This window comes from Vitis riparia, chromosome 13 (genome assembly GCF_004353265.1).
Source record: "Vitis riparia cultivar Riparia Gloire de Montpellier isolate 1030 chromosome 13, EGFV_Vit.rip_1.0, whole genome shotgun sequence".
NCBI classification, from domain to species: Eukaryota; Viridiplantae; Streptophyta; class Magnoliopsida; order Vitales; family Vitaceae; genus Vitis; species Vitis riparia.
The window spans coordinates 13026893-13048331 of record NC_048443.1 but is presented as its reverse complement, the minus strand read 5'-3'; the positions used below and the strand labels follow the sequence as shown (position 1 = coordinate 13048331).

General features: G+C 41.6%; 1 protein-coding gene and 1 pseudogene across 1 annotated transcript; one reads left to right on the top strand and one right to left on the bottom strand.

The window, feature by feature from the left end:
* The first annotated feature begins 1300 nt into the window (after positions 1-1300).
* Positions 1301-2955, top strand: LOC117927991 (annotated as a pseudogene).
* Positions 2956-10218: 7263 nt separating this feature from the next.
* LOC117928331 lies at positions 10219-21021 on the bottom strand. Its single transcript, XM_034848230.1, is given in 8 exon segments — positions 10219-11957; positions 11960-12130; positions 12133-12212; positions 12677-13253; positions 13299-14067; positions 14119-15714; positions 20053-20161; positions 20291-21021. Coding segments are annotated over 8 exon segments (5772 nt in total).
* Between the last annotated feature and the right edge of the window lie 418 nt (positions 21022-21439).

The following is a 21439-nucleotide window of genomic DNA, read 5'->3' as shown; positions in this document are numbered from 1 at the left end:
ATCCCCATCCGGATTTCCCCAAGAGTACACGTGGCGCGCTTCTCCTATCCGGACTTCCTAAAAGGAGAAGCACACGATACTCACAAACAGCACATCCGGACAACCGACATAACCTATCCTGATATGTTTGTCCGGATCATTGACGGAAGTAAGCAGGTCTTGCACGTCATTCCAACAGCCCGCCATGACCCACATTCTGTCACCTGCAGAGTGAAAGAACAGGAATGAAGTGACAGCAAGTCACTTCCCACGATCTCTGACAGCCGCGGCGCCTCCCACGTCTCTGTCAGCCGCCCGTAGGGTGATGATGGCCCTGTCACCACCTAGAGGCATCATTACAAGCCAAAATATCTCCCTACCATTAAAGAGGGAAACAAAGCTCCTGATACTTATATATATGGACCTTCATACAAGAAGAAGGTAAGCTTGCTATACCTAGTAAAAGGCCAACTGATTATTCTCTCTAACCATGACTGATAAAACCATCGGAGGATGTGTCCGGACACCCTGTCCGAACGCCTTTTGCAGGAACGATTGAACCAGGAATCTATATTGGTTGAGATCGTGCGTCCATCCATTTGGCAACTACGTGGATCACCAGGGACGCGAGGCCTCAACATTGGCGCCATCTGTGGGAAAATCACTGATTCAATCACCAGCAAAGATGGTCACACCTTCCCGAAGCCGTTCATCTGGTAGGAGAGAGGAAAATAATTCTGAGTGGCATCGAGCCATCGAAAGGAGACAGTTGGCAAGCGAACGACAACTGCAAGCTCTCCTCTAGGAGACGGTAAAATTAAGAGAAGAAAATGCGGTGCTACGCATCCAGGCTTCATCGACGGGGCCTCCCCGTCATCAGCATTCAAGAGGCCAGGTAGCAAACTCGAGGCCAGAACCAGAGTCAATATACCCTGGGACAGCGGGAGCCATCCCAGAAACAGGCAACGTTAGACCACATGAGCCACACACGCCCATGCACAGAATTCCCCATGAGGAAAGCTCGGACTCTACTCATTTTTCAGCAAAAAGACAACGCGAGAGAAAATCTCAATTGTCAAACTCAATGCGCGCAAGACTAAGCCCACAGGAGCCTGGGAGGCCAAGGCCATCAGTAGCCACAACCTGGGCAGCGCACCCTGACCCTATGGTCACCCCCATGGTGCAGAACGTACTCCCGCACCGTGACCCCATGGTCACCCCCATCGTGCAGAACGTTCACCCGCACCTAGCGGTACGACAAGTTGGGAGAAACCTCCCAAACGAGCCGCCCATTGGCTCCATCAACAAAAGGCTGGACGACATGCTCTCCACGCCTTTCTGCTCTCATATCATTCATTACGAGCCCCCAAGGGGATTCATCGTACCAAAATTCTCCACATACGATGGGTCCAGCGACCCCTTCGACCATATCATGCATTATCGACAGCTCATGACTCTCGATATAAGCAACGATCCGCTGTTATGCAAAGTATTCCCCGCCAGCCTACAAGGGCAGGCTCTCTCATGGTTCCATCGCCTACCTCCCAACTCTGTTGATAATTTCAGAGACCTATGGGAAGCCTTCGTGGGACAATACTTATGCTCCGCTCGACATAAGCAGAATATCAGCACTTTGCAAAACATAAAAATGCAAGATAACGAATCCTTAAGGGAGTTCGTGAAGCGGTTCGGTCAGGCCGTACTACAGGTAAAGGCTTACAGCATGGACGCTGTCTTACAGATCTTCAAGCGAAGCATTTGTCCAGACACTCCATTTTTCGAATCACTCGCTAAAAAGCCTCCTACGACGATGGACGACTTGTTCCGACGCGCGAACAAATACTCAATGCTCGAAGATGACGTACGAGCAGCCACCCAACAAGTCTTGGTTGCCGGCCAGGCATCCAGAGGGGGTGCCCAAAGAAGTGCCAAACTTCCGGATAGGCCAAGACCGTCCGATCGAAGGCAGGAAGGGCCAAGTCGCCCGGAAATGCCACCCCTCACGCCCCTTTCCATATCCTATGAGAAGCTCCTCCCTGTAATCCAAGGTATGTCCGACTTCAGGTGGCCTAGACCCCTTGAAACGGACCCATCCAAACGTGATCATCGTAAAAAATGCGTCTTCCATAAGGAGCATGGTCACACAACGGAGGAATGCAGATGCCTCCATTATTTGGTCGAAAAGCTCATAAGGGCGGGACATTTAAAGCAATACCTCCGCTCAGATACCGGAGATAGAGACGCTTTCCGAAATCATAACTCAGAAGCCCCCAGGGCCCCAGCCGCCCCCAAAGCAGTTATAAACTATATTAACGGAGGCCCATCTGATGAGGAGTACGACTCTAAACGAAAGAGACAAAAGTTGTTGTGGGAAGCATTAGTGCGCGAGCGTATCAACTCCATCCGACCTGGGATAACTGGGGGGGGGGGGAGCCTCGCCCCATAGATGGGACAATCATTTTCCCACCAGTAGACCCCATCCGGATATTGCAGCCGCACCGCGACGCCCTCATTCTGTCCCTGGAAATGGGAAATTTTGACGTGAGACGCATCCTGATTGACCCGGGCAGCTCGACCGATCTGGTACAAGCATCGGTCATTAACCACATGGGACACAGTCTCACAGGCCTCGAAAATCCTGGGCGAATCTTATCCGGATTCAACAGGGCATCAACTACTTCCTTGGGAGATATTGTACTGCCGATCCAAGCTGGCCCAATCACTCTCAACGTACAATTTTTGGTGGTACAAGATTTATCACCCTTCAATGTCATCTTGGGGCGCACATGGCTACATTACATGAAAGTCATCCCTTCTACGTATCATCAAATGGTAAGCTTCCTTACCAATGATGGACAAATCAACCTATACGGCAGCCAATTAGCCGCTCGCCAATGCTACCAGATAGCGCGAGAAGCGGGGACCAGTCAGGAGGATAAACCCCTCCCTGAGCCCACCCATGCACTTGACCAATAGCAATCACTGTGTCCGGCGAATAGAGATTCCCCGGTAGCGGATCCCTTGCAAACAATCCAAATTTCGGAAGAAGGTACTCACCTTACACATATCAGTTCCCTCTTAACGCTCGAAGAGACCCGGAACATTCAAAACACCCTCCGACAAAATCATGATGTCTTTGCATGGGCGCATTCTGATATGAAGGGAATTCACCCTTCCATTGTCTCTCATAGGCTTAACGTCTTGCCAACAGCAAGACCCATCCGGCAGAAAGTTCGACGTTTTCACCCGGACAGGCAAAAGATTATCCGAGATGAGATTGACAAGTTGCCGGAAGCCGGATTCATCAAAGAGGTGGAATATCCAGACTGGTTGGCAAATGTAGTGGTGGTACCCAAAAAGGAAGGCAAATGGTGAGTGTGCGTTGATTACACCAACCTCAATAATGCATGCCCAAAAGATAGTTTCCCTCTGCCGCGGATAGATCAAATCGTGGATTCCACTACTGGGCAAGGGATGCTCTCTTTCTTGGACGCCTTCTCCGAATACCACCAAATCCTCATGTCCCTAGCTAACGAAGAAAAAACAGCCTTCATAACGCCACACGACCTTTATTGCTACAAAGTCATGTCATTCGGACTCAAAAACGCTGGCGCCACCTATCAGAGACTGATGACGAAGATCTTCAAACCTCTGCTACAAAGTCATAGCCGGTGACATACCTTCATAAAAGTAGCTTACCAACATCCAAGTGTCAAAACCATGATGAGGACAAGCATTGACAGCCTCCATATATCTCTCCCAACAAGCATAAAATTTTTCATTCTCCATGGCCACAAAATTGGAAATTTGTCTCTTCAGTCCACTAGTACGATGAGCTGGAAAAAACTTCTTCAAAAATTCAGCTTGTAGTTCAGGCCATGAGCGGACACTTCGCGGTCTCAAAGAATTCAGCCACACTTTTGCCTTGTCCTTGAGAGTGAAAGGAAACAATTTAAGCCTCATAAGATCAATTGATGCAGCCCCTTCTTGAAAAGTATGACATACTTCTTCAAAATCCTTTATGTGAGTGTAAGGATTCTCATTCTCCATTCCATGGAATTGAGGAAGAAGTGGCACCAAATAAGGACGGATGATCATTTGCTCACTAGGAGGAACAATGCATGATGGTGCACTCATTCTCGGTGGATGCATATGGTCCCTCATAGATCGATACAAATGGAAATTTTCTTCATTTGGACCATGTTGACTTAGTTGATCTTCACCTTGAGGTTCCATTGTATTTTTAGCAATTCCAATATTCAGCACTTGAGTAGATGAATTAGTTCTTTCCAACCTTCCCTTAGAATTTCGTTCCCAATGGAGCATACAAGGGTTAACCTACACAGCAAACAAAGGAAAACCAAAACACAACAAAAAGACAAAAGAGAAAAAGAAAAAGAAAGATGAAATCTGGAAGAAAAATAAGATGAAAGTGGAGAATTGGTAAAGAGAATTTCACCAATCTTGTGATGTGGATCACAAGGGTTAATCCTCACCAAAGAAAATGCCTCAATCACCTTGGCACCATCCCCGGCAACGGCGCCATTTTTGATCGCTCAGATTTTTGTCGTTTATTGGATCAAAACAAAATTTATAACCTAATTCACTATTCTATAGCAATTTGTACCCGATCAAAAATGGTTTTAGTACAAACTACCGTAGTATAGTGGTATTTAGGTATCGTCCACAAGGATGGATTATTCTCGGTAATTAAGGCTTGAACGAGATGATAAGAAATGATGGTGATCAAGTGAAAGTTACTTGAAATTGCATGATAAATTCTCAAGATAGCAATGTATTCAAATTGAATTGAAAATGAAGTGTAAAAGAGAAGAAAATTTATAAGATGTGAGATTCTCGGAGTTAGGATTTTCTAGAGAGCAATTTCCATGGTGAATAGGTGTTGAGATCTAATTCTCATCAAGTTAGATTGAAAACTTAAATTTTCATCTAAACCGATTTTTGATTTAGCTTTAGATCTAGATCTAATTTCTCTTAAAATTAGGTAATCTAATCCAAGAGATCAATTTGAATCATAAATTCAATTCATCTTAAACTATCTTCCAATGATTCACACAATGCAACTATTCAATTTCATCAAATCTAGCATTAAGAATTTGATGAATCTACCTAGCTTGCATTGTAGCAATCATTCAAGACAATTTGAAGAGAAAAATCCCCAAATTTCAATTAATCAATCAATTGGATCTAATTACCTTTACAATTCAGGCTCAATTCTCTAATTCACCATAGATCTCGCCTTTAGATCCTCCCTCCTCCGAGAAAAACGTGATTTAGCCACTCATGCTTGGAGATTTGATCTCACAAGACATGTTTGGCTACCGAGAAAATAAGAGAAACTGAAGGAAATGGAGAATTATATAGAGAGAAGAAGTATGAAAAGTTATACAATTAGAAAATGTATCAAAAAGTTCTCAAATGAGTTAATCCCGTTTCTATTTATAGGCCAAGGTAAAAATGACACTTGGCAACATTTTAGAGGTCTTCCGGATGCTTCTTCATCAAGGAAGCTGGAGGAAATGAATTTTCGCACGAGCCCTAGCAATTTCGCATGATGGTGCGAAGTGGAGAATGCAACAGCTTCCTTTTCGTTCTTCTGGAGCGTTTCGCATGACTGTGCGAAAATTTCGCATGGTCATGCGAAATTACTTCTTCAAAAATTCCCCTTATGCTGCAGCCACCACCCTTCTGTCTCATTTCGCATGACTGTGCGAAAATTTCGCATGGTCATGCGAAACCGACAATTATGCTATTCCGGCTCCTCTTTACAACTTTTCTCATTTCTTCATGTTTAATCCATCTCCACCACCTTCAATTAAGCTTCAAAGCTTGGTTAAAGTGCATCTCCTCTTCCTCATGACCACATTATGTACCCTCCTCCATTCATTTTCCATTTGTCAATCCATGCTTCAAAAATCACCTTAAAATATCTCCAAAACTCAACAAAAACCATTAGTATCACTTGCAAGGGTAGTAATGTATTACTTGGGCAAATTAGGCATAATTACTACTCAAACGGTGTAAAACACATGAAAGTTAGTATCTAAAATATGTGGTTTTTGAGTAGTAATCATTCCCCCCAACCAACACATTGCTAGTCCCTTAGCAATGGTATAAAAAAAGAAAAGAATATTACTCAAAAAGAAAATCTTAAACTCATTTGGACAATGTGTTTGAAAATCCCATAGCACAAATGGTCAAAAATAAAACACACCTCACCATCCATAGGTGTCATCAAAATCTCAAGCTCATTTACTATCTCTAATAGAAAAGACATCATGCAAATTAAAGCGTCAAAGATATATCCATTTCCAACTCCCCAAAATGATATTTCCAAACAAGTCTTGAGTGAAATTAAACTAGCCCCCTAATATATTATTCAAAACTATTCATCCCCCTAACCATGCTTAATTTATCTTAAGCAACAAAAACCACTCTCTCATAGGTCAAGAATGCACCTATCTTTATTTATTTACAAAGGTCTAATTGTAGGATGCAATGCTAAAGGTATCTCCAAGTATACGGTCCATGTAGCGGGGATTCATCGATGACTCCCAACCATAAGGCATAGGGCACCAAGTTTATAGGACTGATTCAGCCACTAACTCCTCAGACTTCACCCCGGACTCCACAATTTAGGATCCAATACCTTAGCACCCACAATCGAGCTCATACTCCACCTATTCACCCATGTAGCGAGCATTGAGGTCGGTGACTCCCAACCATAATGGCTTAGGGCACCAAGTTTTAAAGACCTTTGGGCCATATACCCCTTCGGACCTTGCTCAGGTTTCAAGGAAAGCATAACTCAACCTTTTTATTCAATCAAATTTTATTTTTTTTTATTTTTATTTTTTTATTTTTTTTTTTGAAAGAAGATTGGGCACATTGGCCTCTTCTTAAGGTGTCTCAACTCAATTTAAAAGTGATTCAACTTGCTAAGACAATTGGGTCCAAGTCTTAGGGTCAGATTAGTCTTTCATCTTATATCAGGGGTCTAGAGTGCACAGTGTGTGTCAAGACTCAATTTAGAAAAAAAACTTGGGAAGATGAAAACTTCAAAGTCAAATCAACTCAATCCACAAAACAAGTTTTCTAAGATCAAGCAAATGAGCTGATATTCCAAATCAACTTCTTTCAAGCTAGGTATGCTTATTTATCAATCATAAGTGCTATGATCTTCTCAAAAACAAAATTACTAAAAAAATCTAGCTTATACACAAGCAAAAAATTCTAGCAACCAAAAGAATCAACATGCTAGCAAAAGTCCTTCCTTTCCTATCCTCCCCCCAACCAAACTAAACATTGTCCTCAATGTTTACCAAAAAAAATGTAAAGCAAGGAAGGGAAAAGTACCTGCAAAGCATTGTTTTCCAGCTTCTATAACTGTGACAAAACAATATAGAAGTATAAGTGTGCTAGGAAAGGAGGAAAAATAAAAAAAATGAACACTAAAAAAAATTGGAGTCAAGGAGAAAAGTGAGGGCACTCCCTATCCTCAAGCATGAGATGGATGGGAGGGGGTGATCTCGGAAGGTGTCAAAATGGTGGTGGGTACTGTGGACTCCCTTGTTGTGGAATTTGTCTCTTGTGTAGGTGGGACGGACAGAGGAGGAGCATCATGAACACTAGCTGGCTTCTCAGAAGAAGAATTCCATTGTTGGACAGCCATGGTAAGTTCATCAACTCTTTGGACAAGTTGCCTCTGAGTGAGCTGGATGTTTGCTTGATTTTCTTGAATCATATCCAAGCGAGCTAAGAGTTGATTGAATGCTTCAGCTGATATATGGACATAGCCATCAGAAGCTGATGGACCTATGTTTGGGGTAGAGGAAAGACTAGCTAAAATATGTGCAGCTGAATCCGGATTTTGGGGAGTAGAAGTAGCTCCTGGTGTGGTGGCAGCTGGTGATCTTGGGGGTGTATCTTCTCCATCACCAAAATCTTCAAGGATCAGATTCGGAGGAGGCACATAATGATGTTCATTATCAGTGGTCAATGAGGCACTTGTGAGAGTGGACTCGGTTTTGGTCACACTACCTTGCCATCTGGAAACAGTATAGACTTCCCTACAATGATGCTTCTTTTCTTTATCAGGTTCAGTAGGGAAGCCATAGTACTCCAATATGGTGCCCAACATGCGCGGGAAGAATAATGGATATTTCTTGGCTCTTTGCAATTGCTTTAGATGTACCTTATCTTCAAAGTAAAACAGGGCAGCCATGAATAAATCAGCAGGAGTCCACCATTGTCCACTAATAATTCTGAATAATGCCTCTAGAATTTGTTCTCGCCTTTGCATTGCATGTTGGCAAGGATAGACATTGGAGCGTAGGACATGATCCAAGAACCAAAATTTTGAGTCTATTTCTCTCCTCAGCACTGCATGTGTGTTGATGGATTGATTTTGAGAGACAATCCGGACCATCTCAGCAGCCTCAATTCGAGTAATAGGTTGAAACTCAGCTGGATTTGGAGGTGTGAAAGGAATATCCAAAGCTCTTGCTACCATTTCAGAATTCAGCATACCTTGTCTCCCATCAATTTCGAAATAAATCACTGAAGGTGGATATACTCCTCTGCTGGTCATGGTGCGGTAAAATTCCCGAATTATGCGAGGATAGAAGAATGGTCTAGGCACCATGAATGGCTCCAAAAAATATCGACAACAAAGCTCCGTGGAGAATTTAGTAAGAGATGATGCAGCAAAAGCCTTGAAATCATAGTAACATTCTTCATGAAATTTTCTATCTGAGCAGTCCTCCCTTGCACCAGTGGCTAATTTCTTCTTCGGTGCTTTCGTGAAGTGGAACTGAGGTGGTCGGCTTGGTGGAGGTGCAGATTTTGTAACCGGAGTAGGAGCAGGGGCTTTAGCAACAGTGGACTGAACTACAGCATGTTGCTCTGAAGGAGTAGCAGGGGATGTCGGAAAATTTGAACGAGTTCGAGCTCTGACGCTTCGTGTTCTCTTCACCGGTAATTTTCCAGGAGTAGCAACCATCTTTGATTTTCCTTTATCCATTGAAGATCTTGCGGCATTCCTCTGATTTCGATGTCCAGAAATGGGAGGTTCAGAGAGGGAAAATCCCGGAGGTGATTCGGGATCGGTATCTTCGCCATTTCCGTCATTCATCACCACAAATTCCTCCTCAATGTCTAATGATTTTCGTTTTTGATTTCCCATCTGTAACAAAGAAGAAAAAATTACAACGAACAATTTGATGAATTAACTGGGAAATGGAGTAATAGATATCAATTTGTCCGAAGTTCGCAAAAAAATTGCGGCAATCTCCCAAAATGATTCAAACTATTCAACTCAGATTCGTCTTGCAATTTCAAAGAGATGTTGAGTGAGATTCAAATACCTGGAACGCTTGAAATGTCGGGAATGTTCGAGTAAATCTCCGAAAATCAAGAACTGAAAGTAATCAGATTCCCGACGTTTGATCGCGGTTTAGGGCAAGGGAGATATGCGAGAGAGAGAGAGAGTGGGTGAAATGGAAAAAGGACTGATGGTATTCCTCCTCAGTTTGGCATGACTAACGAAGACGAAGCGTTTTCGCATGAGGCCCACTTTCAGTTAATGGTGCGAAATAAAACAGGGCTTAAATTGGGGGCAATTTCGTCTTTTTTTTTTTTTTTTTTTTTTTTTTTTTGATAGATAGAAATTTTGGCACGGATATGCGAAATTTTCGCATAAGTGTGCGAAGTGGTCCAGAGGGTTCATTTTGCTGCAGTGCTTAAGTTGGATTTCGCATGGTCATGCGAAATGTTCGCATAGTTATGCGAAATGGTCCAGAGGGTTAAAAAATTTTGCACCACCCTTATCAGTTTCGCACAGTCATGCGAAAATTCCGCATGATCATGCGAACTGGGACAGAGACTCGTTTGCACATTTCCTAAGCTATGAAACTCCCCTGTTTTGGCATGAAGACTCCCCTGTTTTTGGCATGAAGACTCCCCCTGTTTTTTGGCATGAAATGCACACTAGTGTTGGGCCATTAAAACTCCTTCTCCCTTTGCCTTATGCATTCCATCCATCCGGAAAATCCTTCAAAACACAACTGATATGATTAAAAAGGGATCATTCATAATGACTAAAAAAAATAAAAATAAAAACACACAAGCAAAACAAAACAAAAAATCAAAGAAAAAGATTTGCAAGATCATTGGGCTAGTTAGTCTTTTAGAAGACTAAGCCCACCAAACCTGGAATGCTCAATTTATGGACGGGTCAAGAAGGTACAGCTCCTCCTTCTCTTGCACCATAGGTTCCATATATGGTTTAAGCCGATGTCCATTAACTTTGAAGATACATCCATTCTTTGGATTAGTAATTTCGACTACCCCATTCGAATACGCTTTATGAACCAAGTATGGGCCATTCCATCGAGATTTGAGCTTTCCCGGAAAGATGTGCAATTTTGAATCATATAGGAGCACCTTTTGTCCCTCTTGAAACTCTTTTCTAAGGACAATTTGATCATGCCATCTTTTGAGTTTGTCCTTAGAAATTTTTGAATTCATGTAGGCTTCGTTCCTCATTTCTTCTAACTCATTCAAATCTAGGAATCTCTTCAACCCAGCTCTTTGCATATCAAAATTCAATTTCTTTATGGCCCACCATGCTTTATACTCCATTTCCACTGGTAGATGACATGCCTTACCAAAAACCAACCTATATGGTGACATTCCAAGAATTGTTTTGTAGGCAGTTCGGTAAGCCCAAAGTGCATCTTGAAGTCTTAGTGCCCAATCCTTGCGGTTTGCATTCACCACTTTCATCAGGATGTTCTTGATCTCACGGTTAGCTAACTCCACTTGTCCGCTTGTTTGTGGATGGTAAGGTGTGGCTACTTTGTGTTTCACTCCATATTTAGCGAGAAGGTTACTGAATATCTTGTTGCAAAAGTGAGTACCTCCATCACTAATAATGGCCTTTGGCACCCCAAACCTTGTGAATATATTTTCCTTGAGAAATTTAACAACCACTTTGTGATCATTATGCTTACAAGCTATTGCTTCCACCCATTTTGACACATAGTCAACTCCTACCAGAATATAGGAGTATCCAAAAGAGAGTGGAAACGGTCCCATGAAATCAATCCCCCATATATCAAATAATTCCACTACCAATATAGGATTAAGTGGCATCATGTGTCTCTTTGTCAATTTTCCAAGCCTTTGACACTTGTCACAAGACTTACAAACTTCATGTGCATCTTTAAATACAGTGGGCCAATAAAAACCTGATTGGAGAACCTTCAAAGCTGTCTTTTGAGTGGAGAAATGGCCTCCACAAGCATAAGCATGGCATTGCATAAGAATTCCTTGTTGTTCTTCTTCTGGTACACACTTCCTAATGAGTTGATCAGCACAATACTTGTACAAAAATGGTTCCTCCCAATAGTATGCATGCACCTTGGATAAGAAAAATCTTCTCTCTTGAATAGTCCATTCCTTAGGTAGTTCTCTAGTGACTAGATAATTTGCAATATGAGCATACCATGGATTGGTGTCTACTTTCAAAAGAGCATCATCAGGAAATTCTTCATTGATGGGGGGGCTTTCCGGAATGTGTTCCACAGAAATTCGAGATAGGTGGTCAGCTACCACATTCTCTACACCTTTCTTATCCTTTATTTCAAGATTGAATTCTTGAAGAAGTAAAATCCAACGAATTAGTCTTGCTTTAGAGTCTTTCTTGTTGACTAAATATTTCAAAGCTGAATGGTCGGTGAAGATCACTATAGGAGCTCCAACAAGATATGCTCTAAACTTGTCTAATGCAAAGACAACCGCAAGCAACTCTTTTTCAGTGGTGGTGTAGTTCTTTTGTGCCTCATTAAGAGTTTTACTTGCATAGTAGATAACATAAGGTTTCCCCTCATCTCTTTGCCCTAGAATTGCTCCCATTGCTTGATCACTTGCATCACACATAACTTCAAAAGGCAGTCCCAATTTGGTCTTCTCACAATAGGTGCAGTGGTCAATAGTCTCTTCAACTCTTCAAAGCAATGTTGACAATTTTGATCCCATTTGAATTTGGCATCCTTAGCAAGTAAGGCACACATGGGTCTTGCTAGCTTAGAGAAATCCTTGATGAAACGTCTATAAAAACCTGCATGACAAGGAATTGTCTAACTTCTTTAACATTTGTTGGTGGTGGTAGATTCACAATTATCTCTATCTTTGCTTTATCCACTTCGATCCTTTCCTTGAGATAACATGACCTAAGACAATGCCTTTTTCTACCATAAAGTGGCATTTCTCCCAATTTAGCACTAAATTTTTCTCAATGCATCTTTGAAGTATTGTTTCCAAATTTGAGAGACAATCTCCAAAATCCTCACCATAGATGGTAAGGTCGTCCATGAAAACTTCCATGATTCTCTCTACCATGTCACTAAAGATACTTAGCATGCATCTTTGAAAAGTTGCGGGAGCATTGCATAAGCCAAATGGCATTCTCCTATATGCATAGGTACCAAAAGGGCAAGTGAATGTTGTCTTCTCTTGATCTTCCAAGGCAATCTCAATCTGAAAATAACCAGAGTAACCATCAAGAAAACAATAATAAGGATGTCCCGAGACCCTCTCCAATACTTGGTCCATGAATGGAAGAGGAAAATGATCCTTTCTTGTGACAGCATTCAGTTTTCGATAGTCAATACACACTCTCCATCCCGTGGTCAATCTTGTAGGAATAGATTCTCCCTTTTCATTTTGTACCACAGTCACTCCTGACTTTTTAGGTACAACTTGAGTAGGACTCACCCAAGTGCTATCCGAAATAGAGTAGATAATTCCAGCTTGTAACAGCTTAAGTACCTCATTTCGAACAACCTCTTGCATGTGAGGATTCAATCGCCTTTGAGGTTGACGAATTGGCTTAGCATTTTCCTCCAAATAAATGTGGTGAGTGCATACCAAAGGACTTATCCCCTTAAGGTCAGAAATGGACCAACCAATAGCTTCTTTGCATTTTCTTAGAACTTCCAACAAGCTAGCTTCTTGTTGGCATGATAATTTTGAAGAGATCACCACTGGAAACTTATCTTCCTCAAGGTATGCATATTTTAAATCACTTGGCAAGGGCTTGAGATCGAGCTTAGGTGATCCTTCCTTCTTTTCTTCTTCATCATTGGTTAGAGATAAAGGCTTTTCTTTTACTTTCCATTGCATAGGATGATTCATGGAGGTAATTTCATTAGCTTCCTCAGTTTTCTCTTCTTGCTCAATTTCTTCAAATTCTTCATAAGCCTTCTCCATCTCTTCCTCCCTTATTCCTTCCACACGTTCTTCTATAAGAGTATCAATCAAGCAAGCCTCTTCTTGTTCATCCTCATCTTGATTTGGATGTCTCTTGCATAGATGAAAAATATTCAGCTCAAGAGTCATATTCCCAAAAGTGAGCTGCATTACCCCATTTCGGCAATTTATTAATGCATTTGCTGTGGCTAAGAAAGGTCTTCCAAGAATGATTGGAACATGATTAGGTTCTCTTGCTATTGGCTCCGTATCAAGGACAATAAAATCAACCGGATAGTAAAATTTATCCACTTGAACCAATACGTCTTCAATCATTCCTCTTGGAATTTTAATTGACCTATCTGCCAAAGATAATGTGATAGAGGTAGGCTTAAGTTCCCCTAGCCCCAATTGCTTGTACACCGAATAGGGAAGAAGATTTACACTTGCACCCAAGTCAAGAAGAGCTTTCTCTACATATGTATCTCCAATATTCACCGAAATGGTAGGACACCCTGGATCTTTATATTTGATTGGAGTCTTACATTGGATGATTGCACTAACTTGTTCAGTTAAGAAAGCTTTCTTGTTGATGTTCAGGCCCCTCTTCATTGTACATAAATCTTTGAGGAACTTGGCATAGGGAGGAACTTGCTTGATCATGTCTAGGAGTGGTATGTTAACTTTGACTTGCTTGAGAACTTCAAAAATCTCAGTTGCATTATTTACCACCTTCCTTGATTGAAGAGCTTTTGGAAAAGGTGGAGATAAGAGCCTATCTTTCTTCTTAACCTCTTCATTGACAACCTCATCTTGCTTTGGTCCATCATCTTCATTCACCTCTTTCTCTTTTTCTTGTTCTTTCACATTTTCTTCTTGTTCCCCTCCTTTATTCTCTTTTGGTTTTGGCATAGGTTGATCAACTTGTTTTCCACCTCTTAAGGTAATGATTGCCTTCACTTCATCTACCTTAGCCAAATTTTCATTTTTTTCTCCAATTTCATGAACTCCCCTTGGATTTTGTTGGGGTTGTGAAGGGAATTTTCCTTTTTCTTGCACCGTATGCATACTTGTGAGTTTGGAAATAGCAAGCTGCATATTATCAAATTTTTGTGTGAGATTGGTTTGCAAGCTATCAAATTTCTGATTGAAAGATGTCTCCACATGATCCATCCTTTGATTTAATTGAGTATTGATACTCTTTTGATCTCCAATGAAGTCCCCCATCACTTTACTCAAATTCACTATAGCTTGTTCTACCGGTGAAGCTTGAGGTTGAGAAGTTTGCATGTTAGAAGAAAATTGTCCTTGTCCACTCTTCCAAGATAGATTTGGATGATTCCTCCAACCCGGATTATAAGTGTTTGAAAATGGAGAATTGTTGGAGTGTTTAACAAATCCAACAACATTAGCTTGCTCCATAAACATTTCTCTAACAGCTGGTATGGTGGGGCATTCGCTCACTAGATGTTCACCGGATTGACATATGGAGCATTGAGCAATTTGCATTGGAACATCATTAACCACTTTGATTTCATTAGCTCCTCTTGCTTCAAGTTCTTCCAATCTCCTTGATAGAGTTGCCATTTTTACTTGCACATCTACATCCTCATTCAAAGTGTACATTCCCCCTTTAGCATTGTTTTGGGGCTTGACTTTGCTGGAGTCTTTTCCATGAGGTTCATCCCATGATCTAGATATTTCAGCCACATAGTTTAGAAAATCCATAGCTTCATCAGGACTCTTGCTCATAAAGTCTCCTCCACACATGGTTTCTAGCAATTGTTTCATAGCCGGTGACATACCTTCATAAAAGTAGCTTACCAACATCCAAGTGTCAAAACCATGATGAGGACAAGCATTGACAGCCTCCATATATCTCTCCCAACAGGCATAAAATTTTTCATTCTCCATGGCCACAAAATTGGAAATTTGTCTCTTCAGTCCACTAGTACGATGAGCTGGAAAAAACTTCTTCAAAAATTCAGCTTGTAGTTCAGGCCATGAGCGGACACTTCGCGGTCTCAAAGAATTCAGCCACACTTTTGCCTTGTCCTTGAGAGTGAAAGGAAACAATTTAAGCCTCATAAGATCAATTGATGCAGCCCCTTCTTGAAAAGTATGACATACTTCTTCAAAATCCTTTATATGAGTGTAAGGATTCTCATTCTCCATTCCATGGAATTGAGGAAGAAGTGGCACCAAATAAGGACGGATGATCATTTGCTCACTAGGAGGAACAATGCATGATGGTGCACTCATTCTCGGTGGATGCATATGGTCCCTCATAGATCGATACAAATGGAAATTTTCTTCATTTGGACCATGTTGACTTAGTTGATCTTCACCTTGAGGTTCCATTGTATTTTTAGCAATTCCAATATTCAGCACTTGAGTAGATGAATTAGTTCTTTCCAACCTTCCCTTAGAATTTCGTTCCCAATGGAGCATACAAGGGTTCACCTACACAGCAACAAAAGAAAACCAAAACACAACAAAAAAAACAAACAAAAGAGAAAAGAAAAAGAAAAATGAAATCTGGAAGAAAAATAAGATGAAAGTGGAGAATTGGTAAAGAGAACTTCACCAATCTTGTGATGTGGATCACAAGGGTTAATCCTCACCAAAGAAAATGCCTCAATCACCTTGGCACCATCCCCGGCAACGGCGCCATTTTTGATCGCTCATATTTTGTCGTTTGTTGGATCAAAACAAAATTTATAACCTAATTCACTATTCTATAGCAATTTGTACCCGATCAAAAAGTGGTTTTAGTACAAACTACCGTAGTATAGTGGTATTTAGGTATCGTCCACAAGGATGGATTATTCTCGGTAATTAAGGCTTGAACGAGATGATAAGAAATGATGGTGATCAAATGAAAGTTACTTGAAATTGCATGATAAATTCTCAAGATAGCAATGTATTCAAATTGAATTGAAAATGAAGTGTAAAAGAGAAGAAAATTTATAAGATGTGAGATTCTCGGAGTTAGGATTTTCTAGAGAGCAATTTCCATGGTGAATAGGTGTTGAGATCTAATTTTCATCAAGTTAGATTGAAAACCTAAATTCTCATCTAAACCGATTTTTGATTTAGCTTTAGATCTAGATCTAATTTCTCTTAAAATTAGGTAATCTAATCCAAGAGATCAATTTGAATCATAAATCCAATTCATCTTAAACTATCTTCCAATGATTCACACAATGCAACTATTCAATTTCATCAAATCTAGCATTAAGAATTTGATGAATCTACCTAGCTTGCATTGTAGCAATCATTCAAGACAATTTGAAGAGAAAAATCCCCAAATTTCAATTAATCAACCAATTGGATCTAATTACCTTTACAATTCAGGCTCAATTCTCTAATTCACCATAGATCTCGCCTTTAGATCCTCCCTCCTCCGAGAAAAACGTGATTTAGCCACTCATGCTTGGAGATTTGATCTCACAAGACATGTTTGGCTACCGAGAAAATAAGAGAAACTGAAGGAAAATGGAGAATTATATAGAGAGAAGAAGTATGAAAAGTTATACAATTAGAAAATGTATCAAAAAGTTCTTCAATGAGTTAATCCCGTTTCTATTTATAGGCCAAGGTAAAAATGACACTTGGCAACATTCTAGAGGTCTTCCGGATGCTTCTTCATCAAGGAAGCTGGAGGAAATGAATTTTCGCACGAGCCCTAGCAATTTCGCATGATGGTGCGAAGTGGAGAATGCAACAGCTTCCTTTTCGTTCTTCTGGAGCGTTTCGCATGACTGTGCGAAAATTTCGCATGGTCATGCGAAATTACTTCTTCAAAAATTCCCCTTATGCTGCAGCCACCACCCTTCTGTCTCATTTCGCATGACTGTGCGAAAATTTCGCATGGTCATGCGAAACCGACAATTATGCTATTCCGGCTCCTCTTTACAACTTTTCTCATTTCTTCATGTTTAATCCATCTCCACCACCTTCAATTAAGCTTCAAAGCTTGGTTAAAGTGCATCTCCTCTTCCTCATGACCACATTATGTACCCTCCTCCATTCATTTTCCATTTGTCAATCCATGCTTCAAAAATCACCTTAAAATATCTCCAAAACTCAACAAAAACCATTAGTATCACTTGCAAGGGTAGTAATGTATTACTTGGGCAAATTAGGCATAATTACTACTCAAACGGTGTAAAACACATGAAAGTTAGTATCTAAAATATGTGGTTTTTGAGTAGTAATCAGATGTCAACCTCGCATATGATGCGGCTTCCACCCACTTGGTGAAATAATCTATGGTAACTAAGATGAACTCATGACCACTGGAAGATTTTGGTGAAACCTTCCCAATTATATCAATACCCCATACTGAAAATGGCCATGGTGAGGTCAAAGCGTGTAACTCTGATGGTGGTGCATGAATGAGATCACCATGAATCTGACACTCTGGGCATTTCTGGACAAACTGACAACAATCTGTCTCCACAGTCAACCAGAAATAGCCCGTCCTCATAATCTTACGGGCTAGCATGTGTCCTCCCATATGCGGACCACAAACTCCTGAATGAACCTCTCTCATCACTCGATCTGCAGAGACTCGATCTAAACATAATAGAAGCATACCATCAGCTGATCGTCTATATAAGGTATCCCCACAAATCACAAATCTAGTGGCCAAATTCCTCAGTGCTCTCCTATCCTTGGCAGTGGCTACCTCAGGGTATGTGCCAGATCTAAGAAACTGATAAATATCATGATACCAAGTAGATCATCCTGGACCTCTATTTCTCCAATCAAACAACAGTAGGCGGGTGCAGACCTGAACTCATTTAGCAGCGGACGAATAACTACATCAGTCGGAATGTCCACAGAAGAAGCTAGGGTAGCTAAGGCGTTGGCAAACCGGTTCTGCGCTCTAGGTAGATGAACATATCTCAAGTCATCAAATCTCGCAACCAGCAACTCCAAATAGGCGTGATATGGCCTAAGCTTCACATCCCTAGTCTTCCAATCCTCCTGAATCTGTCTAAGTACCAGATTGGAGTCACCAAATACCTCCATCTGTCTAATGTCAAGCTCCAATGCAGTCTCTAAACCAAGGATGCAAGCCTCATACTCAACTATGTTATTCGTGGCAGGATGTCGATTAGAAAATGCCAAACGAACGGACCTCGGAATATGATCACCCTGAGGGGATACCAATAGAACACCTATCCCATACCCCGACTGATTGGCTGCACCATCAAAGTACATGCACCATCCTGATAAGCTGGTCATAGCAACAAACTCCTCATCTGGAAAATCATCATCAACTGGTCTATCCTCAGATGTCGGTAGTGAGGCTAAGTGATCGGCGACAATACTTCCCTTAATAGACTTCTGAGAAACATATTGGATATCAAACTCTGTCAAAAGTACGAGCCATCTCATCAGTCTACCAATCAATGCAGGTCTATCAAATAAGTATCTCAATGGATCTAGGCAGGATATCAAATGCACTGAGTACTCTGTCATGTAATGCCTCAATCTCCTGGTAGCCCAAACTAGTGCTAAGCATAGGCGCTCAATCATAACATATTTCACTTCGTACTCCAGCATCCTCTTACTCAAATAGTAGATAGCCCGTTCCTTCGCTGAGTCATCAATCTGAGCTAACATACATCCCAAAGCCATGTCTGAAACTGACAAATATAGAAGAAGTGGATGTCCTGGCGTATGAGGCACTAAAACAGGAGGAGAAAGCAAATACCCCTTGATCTTCTCAAATGCAAGCTGACAATCATCATTCCAAACTGCTGGTTGGTTCTTCCTTAAAAGACGAAAAATGGGCTCACATATGTCTGTCAATCTGGCTATGAAACGGCTAATGTACTGTAATCTGCCTAGAAAACCTCCAATCTCTTTCTCAGTCTTTGGTGCTGGCATGTCAAGTATGGCTTTGATTTTATCTAGGTCGACCTCTATGCCTCGCTCACTGACCATATGTCCTAATAACTTCCCAGAAGTCACTCCAAAGGTGCACTTCTTAGGATTCAACCTCAATCTAAACTTCCGAATCCTCTCAAAGAATCTCTCTAGAGCCTTTAGGTGATCTGCTCTGCCTTGGGATTTCACAATCATATCATCCACATAAACTTCAACGTCCCTGTGCATCATGTCATGAAACAGAGTAGTAGCGACCCTCTGATAAGTGGCTCCTGCGTTCTTCAACCCAAATGGCATAACCTTGTAACAGTAGGTACCCCACTCAGTAATAAAGGTTGTCTTCTCCATGTCCTCTGGAGCCATCAAAATCTAATTATACCCTGAAAACCCATCCATGAAAGACAACATCGAATGGCCTGCAGTGCTATCAACTAACAAATCAATATGTGGGAGAGGGAAGTCGTCTTTAGGGCTGGCTTTATTAAGATCTCTGAAGTCCACACAAACTCTAACTTTGCCATCCTTTTTGGGTACTGGGACGACATTAGCCAACCACTCTGGATACTCAACCACTGATATGAATCCAACACTGAGTTGCTTCTGAATCTTCTCTTTCACCTGTAGACTCCAACGTGGATGTAATCGTCTCAATTTCTGCTTAACTGGTTTGGCATGTGGTAGGATAGGTAAGTGGTGCTGAACTATAGAGGGATCAAGACCAGGCATGTCTTCATAAGACCATGCAAAGACATCCAAGTATGACCTGAGTAAATGAATAAGTCTATCTCTCTCATCTGTATATAGGGGTGAACCAATCTTTGGCTCTCTAGGCTGATCCTCTGTGCCAAAATCAACAGTCTCAACATCCCCTGTAGCAGGTGAAACTCTCTCATTCACGGGATCAGAGTCATGATCAGAAGAGTCCCTATCTGAATCGGGCCATGCAACTTCATCATTTATATCAAATATCTGTGAAGTGGGTGAGTGGGGTGCAGATATAGAGGTACTATCACAAGAGGCAGGCGAATACTCAAAAATACTCAAATCCATAAATGAAGCAATAGAAACATCGTTAGAGCGGGAGACAAATACCGATAAAACATCAAAAGAAAGAGGTGGGTCCACAAAGTCGGACGCTCCCTCAACTGGGCTAACAATGCCCTCAAACAAGCTACTATCCTCCTCTGGAAGCTCTAGAACAGGAAAAGTCTGAGTCCCCTCAAAAACCTCAATGGTAGACACCCCAAACATATCAAATGCTGAAACGGGATGAAGCTGAACAATGCTGGTAATCTGGCTCATGGTCATCATGTCCATCACATCTCGGTACTCATCATGGGAAACAACTCCATCAATCATCTCAGTAGAATCAACCATCACCCCATCACCAGTGATCTCCTCTGGAAAGCATAGAGACAACATGCTAGCTCGATCTGGAGACATGGGAGTAATCGTCAAAGGAAAAGAAGAGTCGGGAGCCCCATCACTCAACTGTAGCTGGTGAAATAGATGCTGAAGATCGGTCTCTCTATCTGTATGAACCACACTATCAATCTCCTCTAGACGAGGTCGAGTCTCTGATCCTCTGACAAAGTAGTCAGCCAAACTCATCCTATAGGGTCGAATAGGATAATCAAATGGTGTGTGGGATAAACGGGCTCTCACCCTCTCCTTGCGCAGCAGCGCCATGTCACGGTAATCGGCCTCAATAGGGATGAATCCAAGTCCAAATGTCGTATCATGGTCAATGGCAGCTATGAACTCGCTCGGTCCCTGCTGACGTCGTCCTAACCCCATGCCAGGTAGAAAGGTCATACCCCTCATCATATCAAGGACCACTGTGCTACTGTGCTGATCAAATGACATAGCCACAAAGTCTCTACAAAAATCCTCAATCTCGAGAGTTTGTATCTCATCAAAAGTAAACCCAGTTAGAAGTAGGTCGTCCTCACTGTGACTGATCTGAAGTACTGGCTCAGAAGCGGCAAATATATCCCTAGTAGAGCGCACTGTGATGACTTGCCCATCATGAATAAACTTCACCTTCTAATGAAGGGAAAAAGGAATAGCTCCAGCTACATGAATCCATGGTCAGCCTAGTAGCAGGTTAAAGAATGTAGGAATCCTCAAAACCTGGAACAAAGTGGAAAATGTGGCTGGACCAATATGCAAATCAATCAGACCAGTTACACCAGAGATCAGATCAGGGGGATATGGATTCTCAGATAGTTACCATTGACCAGTTTGCTGCGGCCATGGCTTCGATCCAGGAGGCTATAGCTAG